Source organism: Saccostrea echinata, unplaced genomic scaffold (assembly GCF_033153115.1).
Source record: "Saccostrea echinata isolate AGI-Se365-2 ecotype Australia unplaced genomic scaffold, CSIRO_AGI_Sech_v1 ptg000028l, whole genome shotgun sequence".
NCBI classification, from domain to species: Eukaryota; Metazoa; Mollusca; class Bivalvia; order Ostreida; family Ostreidae; genus Saccostrea; species Saccostrea echinata.
The window spans coordinates 14,544,139-14,568,324 of record NW_026889777.1 but is presented as its reverse complement, the minus strand read 5'-3'; the positions used below and the strand labels follow the sequence as shown (position 1 = coordinate 14,568,324).

The following is a 24,186-nucleotide window of genomic DNA, read 5'->3' as shown; positions in this document are numbered from 1 at the left end:
TGACACTATTGTCTTTGTGGTGATAATGACAAACGGGGCAAGTACAAGCAAGGAAATAGATCTACTCCAAGACTTGTTAATGAGTACTGGGTTAATTCTTTGTTGATCCCTGTTCATTTTTTTTCTCTTGCTTTTAGGCAGCAGCATATTTTCATCTATCTCTTTACTTTGTTTTATTTTATACTTATATACCGGTAGATCCTTTATAGCGTTGTATTATACTCAGGTGACCGTTATGGTCCTTGGGCCTCTTGTTTAAGAGTGTGGTCACTTGCAGGTAATATAAGGGATTGTTTTAGGAAGAAGCACAATTTACCAGTAAACTACTGAATGAATATTAATACAAACAAAATGTTTACGTCATAATTTTAAATAGTATTTAATTCAATTGTTGAATCTTTTTCACATATACTTTTCGAAATTCAAATAACCTTGAACGCAGACTAAAAAAAAAAAGCATCGAGATTCCAGTTGCATGTACATACATTTACCTTACATTCAGGACTTCGTATCTTCAAAGAACTGTAGATAAAAAAAAAATTTATTTAAAAACGATGAAGTTATTTAAAAATCTTTTGAAAAAAAAAAACACAAACAAACAAACAAAACAAAACTCAAACAGAAATTGAGCGAAAACTGCAAGATGTATCGATGACTGAAAAAAAAAGTCGATCCTGCTTCTTTTGTCACTGAAGTTTTTTTTTAAATGTTAAAAACATAACTATCAGTCTGATTAGCACTAGCCCTTTTCTCCTTTCGACGTCAATAGGAGAAAGAGGGAGGGGCTAGTTTCAATCAGACTGATCATCTATGGACTTTCAACGCTTCGACGTTATTTTTTATGCTGTTTGATGATGTCACAAATTGCCCCAAGTAATGTGCGCGACGTCACATTAAAAACTTACTTATTTAGGTATTCGACCAGTTTAAAATAACTTTCAATCTTGAAATCAGGAACTAAAACATATTGCTTTGACTGAGTAGGAAAATAAATTTCCATACCATGATAGGCTTCAATTTGGGTCAGATCTCCCGGTTAAAATTACATTATAAAGTTCAGGCTAGAAAAAGTTATTTAGATATATCTGTTCTTGTTCAAATTTGATAAACTCCTATATTGTGATGTAGAATTTTTTTTTCAAACTAATAGCTATATATTGACTTATTACCATACATGCGCTTTTTTTATATAATTATCTTATAAATACAGATTTTATTGCAAAGTTACTCAGTAGCTAGAGAATTAAGCAAGTCAGGGTTTTCCGGAGAAAAAAGGTTTATTACATGGGTTTTTTCACTTATAAAATAGTGATTGAGAGTGATCTCCCGTGTAGAATTCTCTAAGCGGTGGAAACCAATAAAGCGTATTTGATATTTTTGTGATTGACATGAGGAAAACTCTGCAGTCGATTCAAATTATAAATAATCATAATAAATATATATAAAAATATACATTTTGTATTTTTAATTTAAAAATTCTTTAATAAAGCCTTTTAGAAGTAATCAATGAAGTTTTGATATTAAATTGTCAGCTTATTTTTATCTTAATAATTTTGAAAATTAAAAGTTTGTTATCTATGTCTACGTTATAAATTATGTGTCATTCTGATTGAATTGTTGAGACTAATCAAATCATTTCAGTTCTATCTCCTACATTATTTGTGTATAAATTAAGTACATCGCAGTGTCCATTAACTGTGTTGCGTAATTAGATACATACCCCAACATTCAGTGGCTTTATGGAAAATAATTAATATCGGTTATATATTTTGAAAATTTTGACATTTATGCGCACTGAAAAAAACATAAACTTTTTGTGCCTACAGGTACAAATCATACTTGTGATGTGTTTAGATATTAAACACTTCTGCTGTTATGTGTTAAGAATTAAAACACTTGTGTTTATGTGTTTAGATATGTTTAATTTCTAAGCACACAAGTGTTTGAATTCTAAACACTTTCTAAGACATGTTTAGAAATTTTACATGTTTAGGAATTAAACATATAAAAAAGGAGGTGACAACAAAGTGTTTAGAAAAGTGTTTGAATTGTAATCACATTTTTTACAGTGTAACCAGGAACCTTGCCAATGTCCCTAATATTAAGGTAAACTATTTCTGTGATGTACAATCATCAGGCTTTGACGCTTAACATACAGGTCTATGTGACCACATTTCCTGTCGACTAGTAAATAAATGTAACAAATTAACTTACAGTCATTAATTTCAATATTTTAGGGTATAAGCTGCAAACCCTACCTGTATACATGTACTTGCCTAATGTAATAATGGCGATATTACCTGGAATCTAAAACGAAAGTAGACAACACTGCGTACGGAGACTGGTAAGGAACATGAAATATATTTTTTATTTACATTTTTAACAAATAAGGTAGTAGGCTTTATAACCCCATAAAGCGATTTGCTCAGCACGTGACAGCTATAACGTCTTGCTTTCTCTCTGTGTGTTGCTTTGTAATATACTGGGCGGCAGTGCAGAGATACATATTTTTTCTTTCTAAATTGAATCAAAGATCAGGTGAAAATGTAAAAATAATATTTATGATGATGATCAATCTGTTTACTCGCGTGATAATTTAATGCGTAAACGAGCAAACTTCACTTGATCACATCATAACCCCCCCCCCCCAATATATACAGTTATTCCTTAATTTAATATATATCTATTTTACACATATCCCTTCATGGTTTGGTTTCATTGATATATTCAAACAACTTCTTTCCCAGTTAAAGTCCAGTCTGAAATTATAATTATAGGTCTACATCATCCTTTAAAAATATCACTGTAAATGCATTCCTAAATCATTTTTTCTTGAAAAGTGGTATCAAAGGAAGGAAAAGTCAAATACAAATTAGACACTTATAAATTGCTCATTTAGACAAAACTTTGGACTAGAACCTTATTTATTAATTTTGAGGAAATTTGAGAAAAGGAAGGTTTCAACTCATCTCATCATCTCTAATAATTAAATAAGGGAGACATAATGGAATACAAAGAAAAGAGAATATATGTCCCAAGTATTGCAAATTAAAAGAGGTAGAAGATGAAAAGCATTAATTTTCTATTATTTTGTCCATGCCAGGTCTATCAGGAATTGATATTCTCTCCACAATTTCACAGAGATGCCTTCTTTTTAACAATAGTAAATACTTCTGGAGATCAACATTAAAATTTTCCTTATTTAATTCACAATCTACACGTGGCATTACAACCTTTAATAGCGTTTTTACAGTATGTGGATTTTGTGAGGGGGGGGGGGGGGGAGTGTGTGTGTGTATGTTGGCATATTAACACATATTTTATGTACATGAATAAAATTTCATCCATTAATATTCCACATTTCAATAAAACAATTGATTCCAATTGGTATCAAAACTCATAATTATGATATATATTTTGGAATTCCATTAAAAAGTTTACTTTAATATGCGAATCTGATAAAACTTTTATATTTTTTCCCCTGAATATCTTCATTGTATAAATATTATAGTATTTTATCAAGATTAACAAGATTTGTTTATCTTTGTTTTCCCCTAAAATTCCCAAAATGAAACTTTGCAGCTTTAATCCTGTCTATATATTTCAATTTTTTAAAAAAAGTCTGCACATTGTCACAATTCCATAAAACTTGTATCAATTTATTGTTTCTTCCCCTTTATTGCAGAAGGAGCAGGATTTTTTATCTTCTTCACTTATACGAACCTAAAGGTACTGTAAGAACTGAGCTCACAAAATAATAAACACTGTTACAACGCAAAATGTAATAACAACGCAAAATGTAACAAACTGGGATTATTACATTTTGCGTCAAGATCAACGCAGAATGTAATAAAGCAAAATGTACACTGGGAAAAATGGCTTACATGATATTCATGTGATTATCTTTTTATTTGAAAATTATGTGAAAATCATGTAAAAATTATATAAATATTTTTTCATGCGAATATTATGTGAATAAGTTTGTATGATATTCACATATATATTTTTAGAACTTTCATGTGAAGTTTTCTCTGCAGGATTTTTATGCGATATGCTCTTCATGTAAAATTCATATATGATTTTAGGTCAAAATGGCTTAAAGTTTTCACATAAATTTGTTTTGTTTTTGGTCTCTCTCATGCAAAAAATTTACATGAAATTCATGTGAATTTCATATAAAATTTATGTAAGCCACTTTTGCCTGTGTAATAACACGATTTTTGGATTATTACATTTTGCGTTATTACATTTTGCGTTGGGATTAACGCGAAATGTATAATAATAATACACTTTTTGGTTGTTACATTTTGCGTTACTTAATTTTTGCGTTGTGGACAATGCAAAATGTAATAAAACAAAATGTAATAAAGCAAACTATTATTTTTTTTGTATTGTGTTCAACGCGTAACATCACAAAATTGATTGAAACGTATAGGCCTAACAATGGGGAAGCTCGCTTCACTAAATAGACAGACATACATGTTTCCATGACCATGAGACAACGTTTAACGTTATGGCTTTTATGGACATTACTAAATCTAATTGATTATTTTTTTTTAACGCTGTCTCTAACATTTTAATCGAATACTTTTAAAACATTAAATAAACTTTGATTGACATGTCTATTTATAAATCAGTCTGTATTATATATCCATCACACGGAAGCCGGTAGGTGCCAGGTAGAAAAATATTTTGAATGGCTAATGAAATCAATATATGATGAAATCAGATCTAATGAAAGAATTAGCATATGTTTATTTTTCCTTTTGTTTTATTTTTTCCCATTTATTTTCTTCATACACTACTCAATTGAAAATTATTCTCAACCTGACTGACTTAAAAGTGTGTTATTATATTTTGCGTTGTTGCATTTTGCTTATGTAACAACGCAAAATGTAATAATCGAAAAATCGTATTATTACATTTTGCGTTATTACATTTTGCGTTGATCTCGACGCAAAATGTAATAATCCTAAAAAGTCTGTTTTTACATTTTGCGTTATTACATTCTGCGTTGATATCGACGCAAAATGTAATAACACAAAATGCAATAATCCCGGTTTATTATATTTTGCGTTGTTATTACATTTCGCATTGTAACAACCCACGCTCCCATATATGACTATATATGGGAAACAGGGAAAGTCCTTTTTTTGGTATGGGAAAGCCCAGATGTCTGTCTGATCAAAATATAAAGTAGGAGGTGCACAATTGCACTATATAATAAAGTCTCAGTAAATTCTCTTCAGCGGTATAGGAGGAGTTGCAGATAATAGATGGGTACCCCCGATTTTATAAAAAGAATGGCAGTGTCCATATTCTGCTATGGGAAATTCGCAAGATGTGTCCGATGAAAGAGTAAAGAATAAGAAATGCACAATGGCACTATTTAATAAAGATTCTGTAAAAGTCTCATTAAATTTTATTCAGTGGTATAGGAGGAGTTGCAGATAAGAGATGGGAACCCCAATTTTATATAAAGATTGAGAGAGTCTGTGCATGTTTTGCCATCGAAAACCCAAAATAAAGTAAAATAGGAGGTCACAATGGCATTATATGTAACAAATATTCTGTGAAAGTCTCCTTAAATTTTATTCAATGGTAAAAGAGGAGTTGCGGATAAGAGATTGGTATCTTAAAGCGTACCGGACGGGCGGAAGGAAGTTTCTTTCGTGGTCCTGAAAAGAAGATGGGCATACTTGGCGTGCGATCCGCAGGAATCGTGTACGCAACATTTATGGTTTAAATGTCCAATTTGGTCGGCTGACCAGAAGTGGACAGACTTTATAAAGTTACGCACATAGGAAAATGTTTAGATTTAATTTGAAATAGCTTTTAAAATTTGAAATATTTTAGTCCACTTATCATATTAGTTACGATAACACAGTAACACTTCACAAAAATAATAAACACCTAACAAGATAATAGGGTATGATATATGAAATGAAGTTTCAATAGGTTTGAAAAATTGCTTTCGCTCCCCGTGCCACTGAACCAAAATTTATCTCTTTTAAAACTTTTATAAATCAGTAAATAAAATTAAACTGATAAACAACTTGATTGTTTGTATAAAAAAAAAATAAATAAAATGCTCCATGCGAGGATCGAACCAAAAACTTCTCGATACCTTAATTAGTGCACTGGACTGGTAACGCATACTACTGAGCTATCATTGCTACAAAAACATATTATGGAAGAAGCAACGCATTTACACATTGGAATTTATTTTTTTTTTTAAACGTTCATTTTTTCACAGTCTCTGGGTCTTCTCTCCATTTTTTACAAATGTTTGTTCGTTTCTTTGAATGCAAATGCACACAAATTTCTTTTTAAAATCGTGGAGAGATGACCCAGAGTTAGCATATGTTTAGAAAAACGTGTTTAAAAAATGTAACATTTTGTACCAAATGACTCATCTAGCCATGCTTCAAGTTTTTTTTTTTAAGGAAATGAAAACACACTTAAGAGAAAATATTTTCCTTTCCTTTTTCGAATTCATGGGAACATAATACATCAAAACAGTGTTAAAATTTAATTTGATAGTAAAGTTTTCACTTTTCAAGTGCGCCCTAAAGCCCGATTCCTGCAAACTGTCAATCAAAAGCGCCCTCGTTCTTTATGTCTTGGTCGAAATACACACCTTATACAAGCCATCATATTGTGCCAGTAGCTTGTTTCTGGGGTTACCGCTCTTTGAATGGTGGTTTTTCACCGCAGATTACGAAGTCGCCTGCGTGGCGCAGTGGTTGGAGCGTCTGCTCTAGAGTCGCGGAGTAAGGAGTTGATCCTTACGTCGCGGGTTCGAATCCCACTGTGGGACGTGGAGACCGGTCCTTCGGATGAGACCGTATAAACCGAGGTCCTGTGTCGCAGTAGGTGCTGGCACGTAAAAGATCCCTCACTGCTCAATGGCCGTAAGTGCCGAGTATAGGACAAAATTTGCAGCTCTCCACCGGCAAGTGGTGGCATCTCCATATGAGTGAAAAATTCTCGAGAGGGACGTTAAACAACAAACAAACAAACGAATTCCGGTTTTAGTGAAACGTCATGCAACATACGAGATACACATGTACATGTAACCTAGGATTTACAGGTGTTTTTAATAATAATAGAAAAAAACCCACATAATAAAACATTACTAACGTAAGTTTGAGAAATAATTTAGAATAAGAACATTTTCCTTCAATTTATTGATCCTTTATTGTTGAATAACATCTTTCTAAATCAAGGCAGCCAGGTATTGAAAATAAAGTTATATAGTTTATTGAAAAACTATAATACCTTGTGAAACAATAATACAAATACTGTAGCCATATAGCTATTCATCCGAAGTGTGCCAGATTTTGACAATTATTTTGATAAATATTCATTTAAACAAGAATTTATGATCAGACATGTTTTGTTCTTTCAATCTGGCAATGTTGTTACTGATATAAATTTACGTACTGTCATTTGTTTCTTTTTTGATACAGGGAAAAAAAAAATAGAATACAGGTGTATTTTTTTGCCTTCTTTAAAATATTATTTCTCATTAAAATATGAAAAATCAAAGAAAATAAAGCGCAGTTTGGTGATTTCGACAACTCTGTTTACGATAAAGGTCCCTCACGGCTTAATGGCCCTAAGCACAGAGTAAAAGTCTAAATTTGAAGCCTTTCATCAATATATTGTCGCCGCGGTTCCAAAGTATCGAGTGAAAAATTCTCGCATGCATGGTACGTAAAACATACAATCAATCAACCAATCATGTGACATTACAGTCTAGAGTGGGTCTCGTGCTATTTGAAGAGGCGGATCAAAGTTGAAAGTGTAAGCTGTAAAGGTTTTTGATTCATTTCTCTCAAGAAACCACTAAATGGTACAAGAGGTACATATATACATATTTACAATAATTATGGACGGAAAGAGATTACAGGAGGACAGACAGTGACAAAAATTTGGTGATAAATATACACAATTATGAATTTTGATAATATACTATAATATCCTGTAATAAAAATTTAATACAACTGCGCTCGCCACAACGGTATACCCGCGTAGAACATAATCATTATCATTATTTTGGTCATAAAACGGATTTTAATTTAAATTAAGCTCCAAAAACCTAAATTAATACATCACTAAGAAGTCCATCTATAAAATGTTTGTTTATATATCAATATATAGATTTATCTTTGTCTGTTCATCGGCAGCCAAAACATAAAGCTTTGGCTAAATCAGTTATTTAAATTGTTCGTTTTTTTTTCTTTTTATTTTGTGTATGCTCTCTATTCTGAATGTGCTGTCTATTGGGAATTCAAAATAGATCGTAAAGTAGATTTCCTTACAGAAGACCCTTGTTTACTAATTCACTGCACATCCTAACATATGTGTAAAATTGTTATACTTTTTATGCAGAGAGTCATTTTCAAGCACACATCGTTATCAAAATAAAATAAATTCACAGTCATGTTTTAGAAAGGCACCTCATATTTCCCTGAAACTGTTAACAGTTGACATAATTTACTAGGGCCGAGAGATTTTTTATGTAATACTTAACCCCATTTTTTTCAACAAGCTGTTCATAAAATGGCCCGTCAAATAGCAATGGTGTGCATCCAATCAGACAGAGTTTCCTGTGTGATGGTTCAGTCCTTATGTAGGTCACGAATTTCTGCAGTAACGCTCAGTGTTTTCCCAAGGCCAAAAGATTGCAGGCAGTAAAAGGTACGTGTATTATTATTTAGTACCAAGATAAAAAGATACCTCTTCTTATTTTGATTGTCTAAGAAACTATTTGTTAGGCAATCTGGTCTATGCTATAAATTAAAAAAAATAGTTGGATGCATTAACGTTAATTTACCCTTTTGTCGTAAAATGTCTCTGTTGAAGGTGTTATAAAGGTGAAAGGTCGTTATCCTTCCTTAGTTGCGTGCATTTACTTAAATCAACAATCTTTTTATCATACTTAACAGTTCACCAAGCCCTATATACTACAAATCTACATTGTTTTGCAAAACCGCTCCATTGCATTTTTTTTTTTTTGAAATAGAAAATTGAAGCTCGATCCCGATCAATATTCTAACCAACACGCGTTTGCTGACAAATGCCTCAGATCTTAAAGGATAATACACTTGTCTCATTTTTATTTTGAATGGATGAAAAGGAAGTGGTATTAAGAATTGTATCATAATAATAAAAAGCCCCAGGCAACAAATTATGAACTCTCTAATTATTATTTTAAAATTTAACAGCACAGAACTATAGAGGAGAACCATGCCAAATTTTCTTACTTCATTACACCCCGATGATAGATATACCGAACCACTACAGGCCCGTAGGAAGCAATTTCAGTTTGGGGGGGGGGGCACAGCCATATATTTTCAGTTGAGGGGGCACTATCAACCAAAAATTCCTTGACAAGGAAAAAGAAAAGGTCATCAGTCGTTTTTATTGAGGGGGCACAAGTATATAGTAGCTCTGTTTTCTATAGTAATCTTTATATCGGCAAAATAATTGGGGGGGGGGGACACGGCACCCCCGTGCCCCCCCTCCCCCGGTTCCTACGGCCATGCACTACCTCTACACTGTAGAACTTTTAATTAATGCTTGAAAGATGAAAAACATTTTTTTTTTATTAAACTGTGAATTATATGCACATGTAAAATTTAATAAACATTTTTAAAAATAATTTTAGCAAAATCGAAAAGTTAGGTTTCTTGATGAACAACTTTCAGATTTATATAGAGGCTACAGAAGCCAAATATTAGAGAGGTGTTGCAAAATGACGTGTAAGCGTACTATACGTGTAGCAGGGACTTTTCCCCTAAAACATCTGTGCATTACGTCATCTTTTTTGCTATCCGAAATTCAACGTGTACGTATCCACTTACGTGTAAATTGCCGAGTACTTGTAGCTTGTGTTTCCTTATCCGCTGTTGATTTCAATAAAAAAGTGTGCTTTTCTAAAACCTGAAGATTTGATGCACATACTGAATCAGATATATAAAAAAAAACAACAACTAAGCGTCTAAGAAGGAAAAATACAATTATATAGAGTGTTAAATACACAACATCTATAGATTTTTAAAACTGTTACAGTCTTTGACGGATTAAAATTATAAAAGCTCTTTTCAAATTATTTCTTATAAATATATCATATATTCATTAAAAAACAGTGATATACATAATAGATTTCATGTACTTTCTAACAATTATTAATGATAAGTACTCCAGTCTACATTTGACACTTACAAGTACACGTACACGTTATAAATTGCTAAACAAGAAAAATAATGAAAACTTGTACTCGTAATTCTAACTTATAGTTTACACCTACAAGTACACATACAAGTGAGCTTGCTAAACCTCTCTAATATACATGTTTTATGCATACATGTAAAAGAAGAAAACATGTGAATATGTTAAAAATAATTTAAACTTAAGTTAAATTTTATTGTTACAATATTCATAGTAATTGCTTATTTAAGTGCATGTCACATAGTTACAAAATATTAAAAAAAAGTACTTATATCAACAGCGAAAGATAGTTTCCATGTTAGGACTTAATTCTATAATTTACATGTATTTTGCTGTTCCTTAATTCTCCGATCTTAAATTCATTGTGAAAGCGTGCTGTCTTATATCTGTCTCCCTAATGTTAGTAAAGTTCTATAAATAATTTTGACGTGCAAGATGATTTAGTCAGTACTCTAGTGTAAGAAACTTTTTTATGTGAATTGTAAAATATTATGTTAAACTACAACAACGTTATTCTATAATTATGGACTTTCTTGGTGGTGAATATGGTTTGATATTCACCAGAAAAATATCAATATTGACTGAGGCGAAGCATTTATCTAGTGAATATCTAGTGCTATGACCCATTTCCATTTGTGTGTTGTATAGATTATGTATTAGAAACTATAAATCGACCATATAGGTAATGATTTTTTTCACAGAAGCCAAAAAATAATAATAATAATAATAATGATCACTAGAATGTAGCAATAACTTTTGAATTTTCAAAATCCTGTCTGTGTTACAATTTAATTAAAATCAGACTTCTCAGATATATACACGCTGCACAAAGTGTGTTCGGCGCGGATCTAAGAAGTCTGATTTTAATTAGATTGATCTGTGTTACAACGTCTTAAAGATATAAATTTGACCTGTATTGATTCTCCGTGTCTTTCAATAAGATGGCAATTAATATTAATCATAACTACTGAAACTGATTTATTTGATTAAACCTATTTTTACATAAACGTACTCAATGGTATTGTGCAGTAAAACTGTAAAAACAAAATATATGTAAATTTACTTTTAATTCGCTAATATGAGAAGAAAACAATCTCCCTTTTTATTCAAATGAAAAAGGTAAAGATAACTAACATGCAGTGATCGATCCTGTATGCTGAATAGGTAACTAAGGAGACCATTTTGGATATGGTATTTACCATCTTTATGCAACATCAAATATTTATGCTAGCTCTACCTACATAGCGGCCAGGCTAGCTTAACGTTCCGTTTTACAAAAGAACTTACGACTACGACCAAAATTTTATTCTGCTTTTTACTTTCTATTTTACATTTATTTGAAAATGATTTTTATCTTTTTCAAAAAGAATTTAACAATATATTTTTATGCTAGCAATTTCAAACAAAATCATCAATTCTGCAAAATTTTACAATGAACTAAATTTTTTAGTCTTAGTCGTAAGTTCTTCTGTAAAATGGACCCCAGCTGGATCATAGCTTTACGTAGAGGTTACATAGCCGCTACGCTCTTGAACGTACCTCCGGCCAGTGGCGTAGCTAGCTAGTAAAAAATTACAGTATTCAGAAAAGGCAAGAGGTACGGGTTCGCCTTGAGGCCCCCAGCGGGTCCAGGGCATACAGGACCCTGGTTGGGGGCCCAGGGTGCAAAGCCCCCGAAAGCTCCTGTAATATCTTGGTTTTCTATTTTCTTAATTTTACTATATATGGAGAAAAAGGTTGAGTTTTCACAGAATCCACAAAATCTGTTTCTTCAAAAGCATATCCGTTAGTATGAAGGCATTGCATTTCATTTTCAACAGTAAATTACTGCAGATCATACTTGTAACATTCGTTGAATAAAACTGATTTTATTACAGGAGTTATTTTTACAATCAGAAATGCAAAATACGAGGTGACAGCACAAGTTCGCCTTTTTAAAAAACAATTTACGAAAAATATCAAATCTGTCATATTTTAATGTTCAAAATACCATTAAACTTTAATTTTGTCTAAATTTAGCTATTTGTTCAAATTTACTGAGCCCTTTATTTCATTTTAATTTTTTTTTCATTTCAAATGTACCTTTATGTTCCTTCATCGCAATATTCTTTTGAATATGAATATAGAGACAGTTAGTAGAGAATAAAAAAAAAATTATAAACAGAAAAAACAATTTTTGATATGGAATATATTTCACAAGAGAGTATTTTTTATTTTAAATGTTTATAATTTCAGGAGTGCGATATCAAACTTCAAACATCGAATATCCATATAAAATGCTATTACATTTTCAAATATTAATAGTTTTTAAAATAAAGTACCCGTGCAACGCAGTAAATTTGTATTTAAAATTGCCAGTGGAATGAATAGTTTATGTAATTGCTCTAAATTTAAGCTTAAAAAATTTCCTTGAAATTAAAATAAATAAATAATGAATAAATAAATTCGATAAAACAAGAAGAAAACTGTATCAAAAATCCATTAAAAAGCTGAAAATTTCATGGTTCGTATGTATGAATTAAATAAATCTGGAAAGCCTAACTTCAAGTCAGTTTCTTTTCAAACTTCATAATTTTTATGCCCCCGGATCGAAAGATCACGGGGGTATATTGTTTTTGTCCTGTCTGTCTGTTTGTCTGTCTGTCTGTTGTCAACTTTAACCTTGCCCATAACTTTTGATTGGTAGAAGCTATGACTTTCATATTTCACTTGTGTATTTCTTGTGACAAGAGCTTTCTTTGGTTACCATCATATTTGACTTTTTGACCTTGACCTTGGAGTTTGACCCACTTTTGCAAAGTTTTATGAGACTTTAACCTTGGCCATAACTTCTGAACAGTTGGTGCTTAGGGTTTCAAACTTCACATGTGTATTCTTTGTGACAGGACCTTCCTCTGGATGTCAACCACTTTGACCCTTTGACCTTGACCTAAGAGTTTGACCTACTTTTGAAAAACTTTAACCTTGGCCATAACTTTTGAATGGTTGGAGCTAGGGATTTCATACTTCACATATGTAATCCTTGCGACAAGACCTTCCTTTGGATACCATCCACCACTTTAACCTTTTGACCTTGACCTAGGAGTTTGACCTACTTTTGAAAAACTTTAATTTTGGCCATAACTTTTGAATGGTTGATTCTAGGGCTTTCATACTTCACATATGTAATCCTTGTGACAAGACCTTTTTTGGATACAAACCACTTTGAACCCTTTGACCTTGACCTAGGAGTTTGACCTACTTTTGAAAAACTTTAACCTTGGCCATAACTTTTGAACAGTCGGTGCTTAGGGTTCCAAACTTCACATGTGTATTCTTTGTGACAAGACCTTCCTCTGGATATCAACCACTTTGACCCTTTGACCTTGACCTAGGAGTTTGACCTACTTTTGAAAAACTTTAACCTTGGCCATAACTTTTATATTGTTGGAGCTAGGGCTTTCATACTTCACATATGTAATCCTTGCGACAAGACCTTCCTTTGGATACCAACCCCCACTTTGACCTTTTGACCTTGACCTAGGAGTTTGACCTACTTTTGAAAAACTTTAACCTTGGCCATAACTTTTGAATGGTTGATGCTAGGGCTTTCATACTTCACATATGTAATCCTTGTGACAAGACCTTCTTTGGATACCAACCACTTTGACCCTTTGACCTTGACCTAGGAGTTTGACCTACTTTTGAAAAACTTTAATTTTGGCCATAACTTTTGAATGGTTTGTGCTAGGGCTTTCATACTTCACATATGTAATCCTTGTGACAAGATCTTCCTTTGGATACCAACCACTTTGACCTTGACCTTGACGTTTGACTTTTATTTAAAAAACTCTAACCTTCGCCATAACTTTTGAACAGTTGTATCTAGGTCTTTCAAATTTCACAGGTGTATTCCTCGAGACAAGACCTTTCTTTAGGTTTCAACATTTTTTATCTTTTGGCCTGGATTTTGACTTGCATTTGAAGAAACTTTAACCTTTGCCATAAGCTGCCATACGGGGGCATCAGTGTTTCACAAACACATCTTGTTTAAAACTTTTATCTCTAATTGAACTTTCTAAAACATTTGTTGTTGAAAATCTGTGCATTCATTTGCATTGTTGCGTAAAGGGCGCTACGTCACTACCTGTTGTCATTCCTGTTACAAAAAAGTATTGATTCTAAGTTATAGCAGGCCTCTAAGTAGCCTCTAAAATTTAGACGCCAGCTGGCGCCTTATCAAAAAAATTAGTCGCCAATGCAAATATTTAGTCGCCAGGCAATGTTTCTAAGGTGCCAACTTTAAAAGTCAATAGAATATAGGGATCCATTAGGTGCCTAAGAAAACACGACATGTCCATTGCTGAAAATATAATTTCCTCTTCTTTTAAATTTCTTTTCGCTTTTTCAGAAAAAATTGTAAAATATGTGAAAATTTCCAGAATTCGACGATGGCCAATTCAATTTACATGTAAAATGGTCGCCATTTGGCGACTTATGGAAAAATTTTAGGCGCCATGATGACTAAATTAGTCGCCAATCAGAGCCCTGTATAAGATACATAGAGGTCACAGGAAGGTCAAAGAATTCGTCAATTTCCAAATTTTCTCATCTTTATTTAATTTTTAATCAATTTCAAAGAACAATTCGTTTCAGCAAACACAAAGCACAAGTTTGCCTGTCGAATTTTATATATTTCATGCACATCTATCAGATACATCATGTGCATAAATTTAAACTATCAGATAGGCAATCAGATAGGCAAGCATGTGCTTTATGTTTCCCGAACTAGAAAGTATTTAAAATGGAGCAAAATTCCATCAGAACTGAGGAAATTCGGTAAGATGCTCTAAATTGTCTTCCTCTTGAGGCCTTTATGAACGATTAACACACCTTGTCCTTTCTTTAAATAATATGTGGACGAAGTACAATGAAATTCTAAGTAGTCAATTGCTTTTCTGTCTTTGTAAAAGTTTAATAAAGATTCAATGAACCTGAAAACCTTTTTTTTTTTTTTTTTTTTTTTTTTTTTTTTTTTTTTTTTTAAAAGTTTCCATTTGTGCAATCAAGATATACATATAGCAGCCATATTTTTGTTTGATATGTTTCTGGTGTCAACCCATAATAATGAGCACAGTTTTATCAAAATTGTTGACCATGCGTACATTAAGCAGTTACAGAAAGTTACTTTTAAAATGTTAGTAAGGCAGTAATAAACATTTATCTAGCGTATTATTGCTCGTGCTCCAGCAATACATAAACTCTTTTTGTAAACGAGTTGGAAGTATCAGGTTATATTACTAAACAGAAAATGTTCATTAATGTAAGCGTCCTTGGAACTAGTTATGACTTAATGGATGTTAATCAAAGTTTTTAATTTAATGTTCATTTTGCTTTATTTCAGCAGTTCCATCTTCGATGACGTCAGTGTACAACTAATCAAACCATGTTATCAGATGTGCAGTTTGCCACAGCGGACTACGTCGTATGCGTACTTGCTTTATGTGTGTCGCTTGCCATTGGTATTTACTATGCTTTTTCTGGCGGACGACAGGTCACCACCTCAGAATATCACCTTGGAAACCGTAATCTCAACTTTTTACCAGTAATGCTCTCTTTGATGGTGACGTCACAATCGTCGATTTTGATTTTGGGTGTCCCAGCAGAGACTTATCTCTTCGGTTTCCTGGCAACGTTTGCTGGTTTTGGATTCTGGGGCGCCTATTGGATTTCTGCACGAATAATTATCCCTGTAGTATATCCACTCCGGATCACCAGTGTTAACGAAGTGAGGTTATAGTAAATAACTGAATTGTATACTGCCTGTAAAATAATGTTTTTCTCCATCAAAATTATACATGTACCTATAAAATAAATTTTATTAACTTATTTAATTGTAGTATTTTGAATTACGTTACCAAAGCAACCGAGTTCGGATCCTAACAACTTTTCTGTCCTTTTTATTTTGGGTAAGTCTGTATTTATTTCAAGGTGACCTTAAGTAACTTTTAAAAGCACTCTTAAATTATGAAAATTGCAAAAATTTTTGGCTTCTAATTTTCTGCCTAATAGAATAGAATAAGAGACATAAGTAAATGTATGTAGTATTATAAAGCTCAGGTATGTACGTTATTGTTGACAACCTACACGAACGATTCTAGTTACAAGAACGATTCCGTACGATTAATGCACGATTAAACCTGATATACGAACGATTCTACACGTCTACCCCCAAGGTGCCCTGTTACAATGCAAAATGTAATAACAACACAAAATGTAATAAACGGGGATTATTACATTTTCGTTATTACATTTTGTGTCGAAATCAACGCAAAATGTAATAACAAACATTTAAGGATTATTACATTTTGCGTTATTATATTTTTCGTCGAAATTAAAGCAGAATGAAATAAAGTACTTTTTGATTACTAGTATTTAAGGATGTCAACGAATATTCGATTATTCGAATATTCATTAGTTGAGTTGATATTCGAATAAGAATTTATGATTCGAATATTCGGGGTTTTTTCCCAAGATTTTTTTAAAAAAGAGATAACTATGATTAATTTCGAGGACAACAAAATGAAACCCTTCTTTGTCAGTCTAAAAGATGCGAAGAGTTTACTTGACAAAATAAATTCATTGATCATTGAATTACTTGTTTTATCGAATTAGTCCGTAATACCGTTAAGGGATCAATTGCAGAATAAATTGCATTAATTACTTGATTATCTCGGGTTGTACATATTCCAAATTTTAAAAATCATTTTTGGGGAAATAGTTAATTATCTACGAAAATTGTCCATGGAAGTGTTTGTTTATGTTTTGAAACTCTTATTGGATAGATAATTGTAATTAATTATATGCATTTAAATCTGAACAGTATACGACAATATTGCCCTTGGTAAGACGATCAGTTCATCATTTAGAGCTTCAAATTATATTTTTTTAGAATTATATTTCGGATATTTACATGTAGGCTCAGATCAATAGATTTATTTCAAAGATCGATAAATAACAAATGTAAAATTCCTTATTGTACACCTATAAAATTTTACACCCAATTTTTCTTCCAAATCTGTCATAAGGGTAAGATGATGCATATATAAAATTAACTAAATCTCATCGAATATTTAAATATATTCGAATACTTTCATTGAATATTCGAAAATGAATTATTGACAAAATTGACATCCCTACTAGTATTACATTTTGCGTTATTTAATTTTTGCGTTTAGGGTAACGCAAAATGTAATAAAATGAAAATGTAACAACACAAAACATAATAATTTTTTTGTATTGTGTTCAACGCAAAACATCATAAAATTGATTTGAACATATTTTTAATATTATAAAATATGAATAGGTATTGTGCCGAAGTGGATGAGTCGGTTAGGAGTATAAAATTCTTTTTAAGGTACTTTTCCTTTGATTATGCATAAAAAAGCTTTGTCTCTTAGAATTTTGAGTTTTGGTTACCTAGTAATTTTTTGCATTGCACCCTCCTATCATAAAAATTGTATATCTACTGAATGCTAGTAGTACTGAATTCAAAAATGATTGTAAATCGGTGGAATTTAATCAATGATATAATGGGCGAATCAAATATCGGTTACTCAAATATTCGTAAACACAGGAAATGGCATGTCCTTTGCATTAATTTAGGGAGAAAAAAATTAAATTAATAAAAATTGTCATGTCTGAAAACCAGGAAATCGGCACATTATATTTGATCCCTTGAAATGGAACTTGCATTATTTCTTAGATCAGGAAACGGCTAATAATAAAGGAATACGAGGATCGTTTAATAAATAATGCAAAAAGTTATCTAAAAATAAGGAAAGTACGTAATACATGTTTTTAATATTTTCAATATCTCAGAGTATTCCCTTTTACCTTTTACACATGTCTTAGGTCTTTGTACCCATGACCAGAAAACCTCAGCATACTCATCTTTAGGGATGTCCCAATGACACTGAAGAATAGCACTTCATGACATTTCTGATATTGTACAATCTTCCTTTGATTGTTTTCTTGTGTTTTTTGAAATAAAAAGATCTCACAATGACTGTTAATTAGCGAATATGGGGGTTGGCAAAGCTCTTTAAACTTTCTTTTCTTTAAAGATATACACGCTATAACTTGCGTCACTTAAAAATAAAGTTGGAAATTTATTTATTTCGTTTACCAAATAAAGTTACGAAAATATTGTAAATTACACAATTGGAAATGAACGCATTATAAAGATCTCAAATTGTAATTATTTATTATCCTACTAGGAAAGTAATGCCTCTATTTGAATTCATGCATCATGTGACACCGTCGCTACTTTTAGATTGATAAACAAAAATGGCGTCAAGAAAACGAGGTAGGCCGTTTGGTATACAAAATAACTTTTGATATGGATGGCATACGTTTTATGCTTAAAGATACTTACCTTTCAAAACAACCAGTATTAACCATCTACTCTGTAATGACAGATATTAACTTTTATTCAAAATCGTAGTCAAAATGCAACGTACCTCGTTGTCTATGATTTCCCGCGGACATGCGTGTCTATATACTGTTTACGCACTTCCTTCATCAATATTCATGAATAGGCTGAATTCTTAATTGCAGATCTTGCTTATTTGTTTTATTTTTACAACGACTTATTTAGTAAAACTTTGTGGAAAGTAATTATTTTTTATTACACATCATGTTTCTCAAATCATTTAATCACTTTGTTTCACATAAAAAATCGCGTTTATATAGCGTGTATATCTTTAAAATTTCATTTATTTCTTTATGCTTATTTGCAGCAGCGTTGTTAGGTACAGGAAGATTACCCTGGGAACTGGTATTTGGACTTCCTTGTACAGAAAATCTGTTTTAGTGCATTTTGAGCATAAATTAAAGTAACCATTGATGGTCCCTCATTTGGGTGTATGTACATGTTTTACCGGACCTCTTCAGTTCTTGAAAAAAAAAATGAAAACTAGAAAAACACGTTTATAGCCCTTGTTTCTCTTTACAATATTTATACGGCTGCTTTTTCTTTGATTTAACATTTTACGAGTATTATTGATCTTCCTTTTCGGATATAAAAAGTGCACCCATGTTTCGTCATTCATCACGAAAGTTTATCAAATCTTCTATTTTGTTAAAATATTTGTTTTTAAATAGACCATTGGCACTTTTAAAACGTGTTTTCCCTTAGGCATTTGTAAAAAAAAAATAAGACACCTATCTCATAGAAATATTATTATATTCATTTCCTTTCTCAGAATTCTATAAAATGTGATGATGAAATGTTTAGTGTCCTAGCAAAGTCTTTCAGTTTAAATCTGGCATTTTCAGATATCATGTTGCACACAGCATCGATATTTTTGGTGTCCTTTCAGATTTCAATAGACCAGTTTGACCATTACATTTCAACTCTTCTTTTTTACTTCTGAATTTCTGAATCCATCTGAAAACTATACAGCCTTAAAGACTATGCTTTCCACATATAAAAATCAAATCCTTAATATGAGTTCTTCATGCAGCGATTTATGTGCAGAAGCACGTTTTCACATACGCTTCCATTTTCATCTTCTTGGCAGAGATCATCTTTAAACAATTTTCAGCTCAGTGTAGTGACCCTGCTTACTTTAAAAGTGAATTTCTTTGCGAGGACAATAGGAAAAGTCTTGGGGTGTTCTATTATAAGAAGCTCTTTAATAGAACTTTTCAACTGTGAAAAAATAAAATGATATACTTCTACATTTATTATGATATACTGTATGTTGCATTATTTTTTGAACGACCCTCGGATATATAATCATTGGTATGAAAATTATTCACAACCTAACTGACCAAAAAGTGTGTTTTTATACTTTGCATTGTTGCATTTTGCTTAATATCGACGTGAAATATAACAGCAAAAAATATAATAATCCAAAAAAAAAAAAAAAAAAAAAAAAAAAAAAAACGTATTACATTTTGCGTTATTAGATTTTGCGTTGACATCAATGCAAAACGTAAGAAGGCAAAATGTAATATTCCTAGAGTATCTTATTACGTGTTTACACTGTTAATAAATAAACAAATTAAATTATTTATAAAACAGCAATTTCGGATCATCCTACGGACTGCTTGATTTACCTTATGAATATAAGAAAAATAAATTATCTATATTCTATTAAAGGATTATATTTCTTTCACTCCTACAAAATGCAGTAAACAAGCTAATTCAGAGAATGTGTGCCCCCGCTTAGGGAAAAAAGAAGAGCATGCGCAGTTCTGGGGGGTGGGGGTCCGACTCCCCCCTCCTGGATTTGTAGAATTATTAAATGTATACATGTAAATTGAAGCAAATAAAAAATGCCAAGATATGGATATAAAGATTTTATTGCTTATTCTTTAAAATGTGTATAGAAGATTCTTTTTATATAGAATAGTTATCACACTGTAGTCGCCCGCGTGGCGCAGTGGTTAGAGCGTCTGCTCTAGAGTCGCGAAGTAAGGAGTTGATCCTTACGTCGCGGGTTCGAATCCCACTGTGGGACTTGGAGACCGGTCCTTCGGATGAGACCGTATAAACCGAGGTCCCGTGTCGCAGTAGGTGCTGGCACGAAAAAGATCCCTCACTGCTCAATGGCCGTAAGTGCCGAGTATAGGACAAAATTTGCAGCTATCTACCGGCAAGTGGTGGTGTCTCCATATGAGTGAAAAATTTTCGAAAGGGACGTTAAACAATATGCAAACAAACAAACAAATTATCACACTGTAATAATGATTTTATGAGTTTGTACACACCAGACGTTATAATTTTTTTCATTTCACATGTCGAATACTATCATTTATAGTTTAAAAAAAAAAGGATCGTCTGGGATTTGAACCCGGGTCTCTCGCTTCCAAGCCAGCATCATAACCCTAGACCACGGAGGCACTTGCTTATACAGCAGATTAAATCAAACAGTAGGTCACATATAATGTTTATATTCACGTTCGATATTGTCAAAATTTTACTCAATACATGTTGTCTAATTTAGGCTTTACTAAACAGTTCTAATAGATGTAATTAGAATATAAAGTCCGCCGACAACCTGTATTATACGTAATAACTCTCCACATGCCCCTGTGCTAAAAATTTTGCCAAGCGACTTTTAATACAATAAATAAAAAACGGGGCGGGACACTTTTAGAGGGGCGAGAAAGGCCATAGGGAGTTACGGAATAAAATTTCATTTCAAAAGCTCAAAAGCTTTTGCAATGAAATTTTATACCGTAACTCCCTATGGCCCCTCTCGCCCCTCTTAAAATGTCCCGCCCCGTTTTTTTATTTATTGTATTAAAAGTCGCTTGGTACTATTTTTAGCACAGGGGCATGTGGAGAGTTATTACGTATAATACAGGTTGTCGGCGGACTTTATTGTCTTTATTATATTTTTATTACATCTATTAGAACTGTTTAGTAAAGGCTAAATTAGACAGCATGTATTGTGTAAAATATTGACAATATCGAACTTGAATATAATCATTATATGTGACCTACTGTTTGCATTTAATCTGCTGTATAATGAAGTGCCTCCGTGGTCTAGGGGTATGATGATGGCTTAGCAAGCGAGAGACCGGGTTCAAATCCCAGACGATCCTTTTTTTTTTTTTTAAACTAAATGATAGTATTCGACATGTGAAATGAAAAAGTTATGACGTCTTGTGTGCACAAACTCATAATATCATAATTACAGTGTGATAAATATTCTATATAAAAAGTATCTTCTATACACATTTTAAAGAATAAGCAATCAAATCTTTATATCTATATTTGCATTTTTTTTATTTGCTTCAATATACATGTATACATTTAATAATTCTACAAATCCGGGGGGGGGGGGGGGACCCAGAACTGCGCATGCTCTTCTTTTTTTCCCTAAGCGGGGGACACAAATTCTGAATTAGCTTGTTATGTTTGCTATCAAGGTGATATTTTTAAATCAAAAGTGATCAAAGATTTGCCTGAAGCGGTAATTGGTTCTTTAAAGAAACTTTTTTTAAAAAAAGATCTTTAGACTTTTTATTTCTAATAGGTAAGAAAAGTTATTGATTGCGTTAAGTAAATCGTCTTATTAACATATTTATCAGACTAAAGAAAGATACTTTTTAAGCTTTTAGAAATAACAATCGAAAAATGAACATTTCAGAAAAAGATGTGTGTTTTATTTTAATTAATCTTGAATTATAGTTCATATCTTATTTTCATTTTTAGTTTTGAAGTTCAAAATATTTTATTTCCATTTCAGTTCATATATATAGGTATTGTTACATACGGGGTATCTACAGCAATAGAAACAGGTATATGTATAAACAATATTGCATTCTCTAGATAATAACTAAGTTAAAATATTAACACTAATATTTTTTGTAAATTTTGAAATTATGTTCAATCTAAATCGTGTGACATTTAGGAATATTTGATTTATAATATGTCTGTCTTAAGATGGATATTTTATAATATATACTAGCTCTCATTTCTTTGGTACATATTTACGTCAGGCCAGACCTGTCATGGCAGCTGATGAAAACGACTGGAAAACTTGCAGTTGCATTTTACCTTGTGTTAGCGTATTAAGGGCTAGGTTGGTGAAAATGACTGAAAAATCCATCTTATTCGAAGGAAGTTGAATCTAAAAACGATTTACATGTATACTGCCTGAAGACAACCGTATTCAATAAAATATATTTGCACCAATAATAATTTGGTTAAAGGGCAAAGTCCGTTGTGCATAAATCATCTCACATTTACGCTGATGTCCCTGGCATACCAAACAAACTAGACAGTGATTCTTTATATTTACATTTATATGTGAGATAAAATTGTAAATGTAAATTTAAAAAAAGCTGTCTAATAGATTTAAAATAAAAGAGGCACCCTATGTTAATTTCAAAAGTCCGCTCACTGACGTCAGACACAAAGACAGCCGCAAGAGATTGACATGCATTTTAGGCTCCTGACCTTTCACTTTGTGAAATTTACGTTCAGGTGTAATAATGAAGAAATCAACTTACCTGATTTCAAAGAGGTAGTACAGGAAAAACAATTAAAAATGTAAATATATACATTTAAACTGTTAACTTTTAATGAAAGAATTTCCCTTGTTATTATGAACATTTTGAAATAAATTATAAGACATTTAATCAATAATCTTGAATTAGAACCTATATATATGGCAAATCTCAAGAACCACTAAGTCAGAAAAGCTGAAACTTATGTGGAAGCATTCTTGGGTAGTGCAGATTCTAAATTGTTCAAAACATGACCCCTGGGGTTAGGTTTGGACCATAATAAAGAAACAAAGTTTACCATTGAAATGCATAGGAAAGATCTTGAAAAATCTCTTCTCAAGAACCACTGGACCAGAAAATCAGTAACCTATGTGGATGCCTCCTTAGATAGTGTAGATTCTAAATTGTTCAAAGCATGACCCTACAAAGCAAAACAAAAGAAAACAAAGCCACAATAAGTATGACAAGGGGAAAATCTGGTGCAGCAGGGCTAAAGTCACTCAGGTGAGCGTTGTGGCCCATGGGCCCCTTGTTAAAATTATTATTATTATTATTATTCGTGATTTTTTTTTTTGGTTGTAAGCTTTAGCATTGTTTGTCCTTTTTTTCTAATTAAACATAGTGATATTTAAAGTTCTGAACCATGAAAGTTTGAAATATGTTAGCTCAATATGTAAAGATTTATGTATGCCAGTTTGTAAAACAATGTTTTGCTATAATAGTTTTAATAATATAACGTTGGAACAGTCTTAGCGAGAATGTTGAAAACTCTTCATCATTATCTCTAAGTGGGGAGCAAATAATAAACCATTTAGGTACTTTAACTTTGGTAATGGAAAAAAGAATATCTTACATTGTCAGTTGCGAAACTTGATTGTGAATCTTTATTTTTTAATATCAGCATGTTTATTATTATTATTATCTATATTGTCTCTGTTT

At 32.0% G+C, this 24,186-nt stretch overlaps 1 protein-coding gene across 3 annotated transcripts in view; it reads left to right on the top strand.

The window, feature by feature from the left end:
* The first annotated feature begins 2,285 nt into the window (after positions 1–2,285).
* LOC133194155 (sodium-dependent multivitamin transporter-like) overlaps positions 2,286–24,186 on the top strand; it is a 66,612-nt gene continuing 44,711 nt past the window's right edge. The window contains exons 1-4 of one of the 3 annotated variants that reach the window (XM_061330146.1): positions 2,286–2,344; positions 15,623–16,006; positions 16,119–16,187; positions 22,485–22,536. In XM_061330146.1, coding sequence (XP_061186130.1) covers positions 15,665–16,006; positions 16,119–16,187; positions 22,485–22,536 — 463 coding nt within the window. In that variant the 5' untranslated portion in view covers positions 2,286–2,344; positions 15,623–15,664. Of the gene's footprint in view, positions 2,345–8,659; positions 8,707–15,622; positions 16,007–16,118; positions 16,188–22,484; positions 22,537–24,186 lie in introns of those variants that run through there. The other 2 variants (XM_061330145.1, XM_061330147.1) reach the window with 2 other exon arrangements.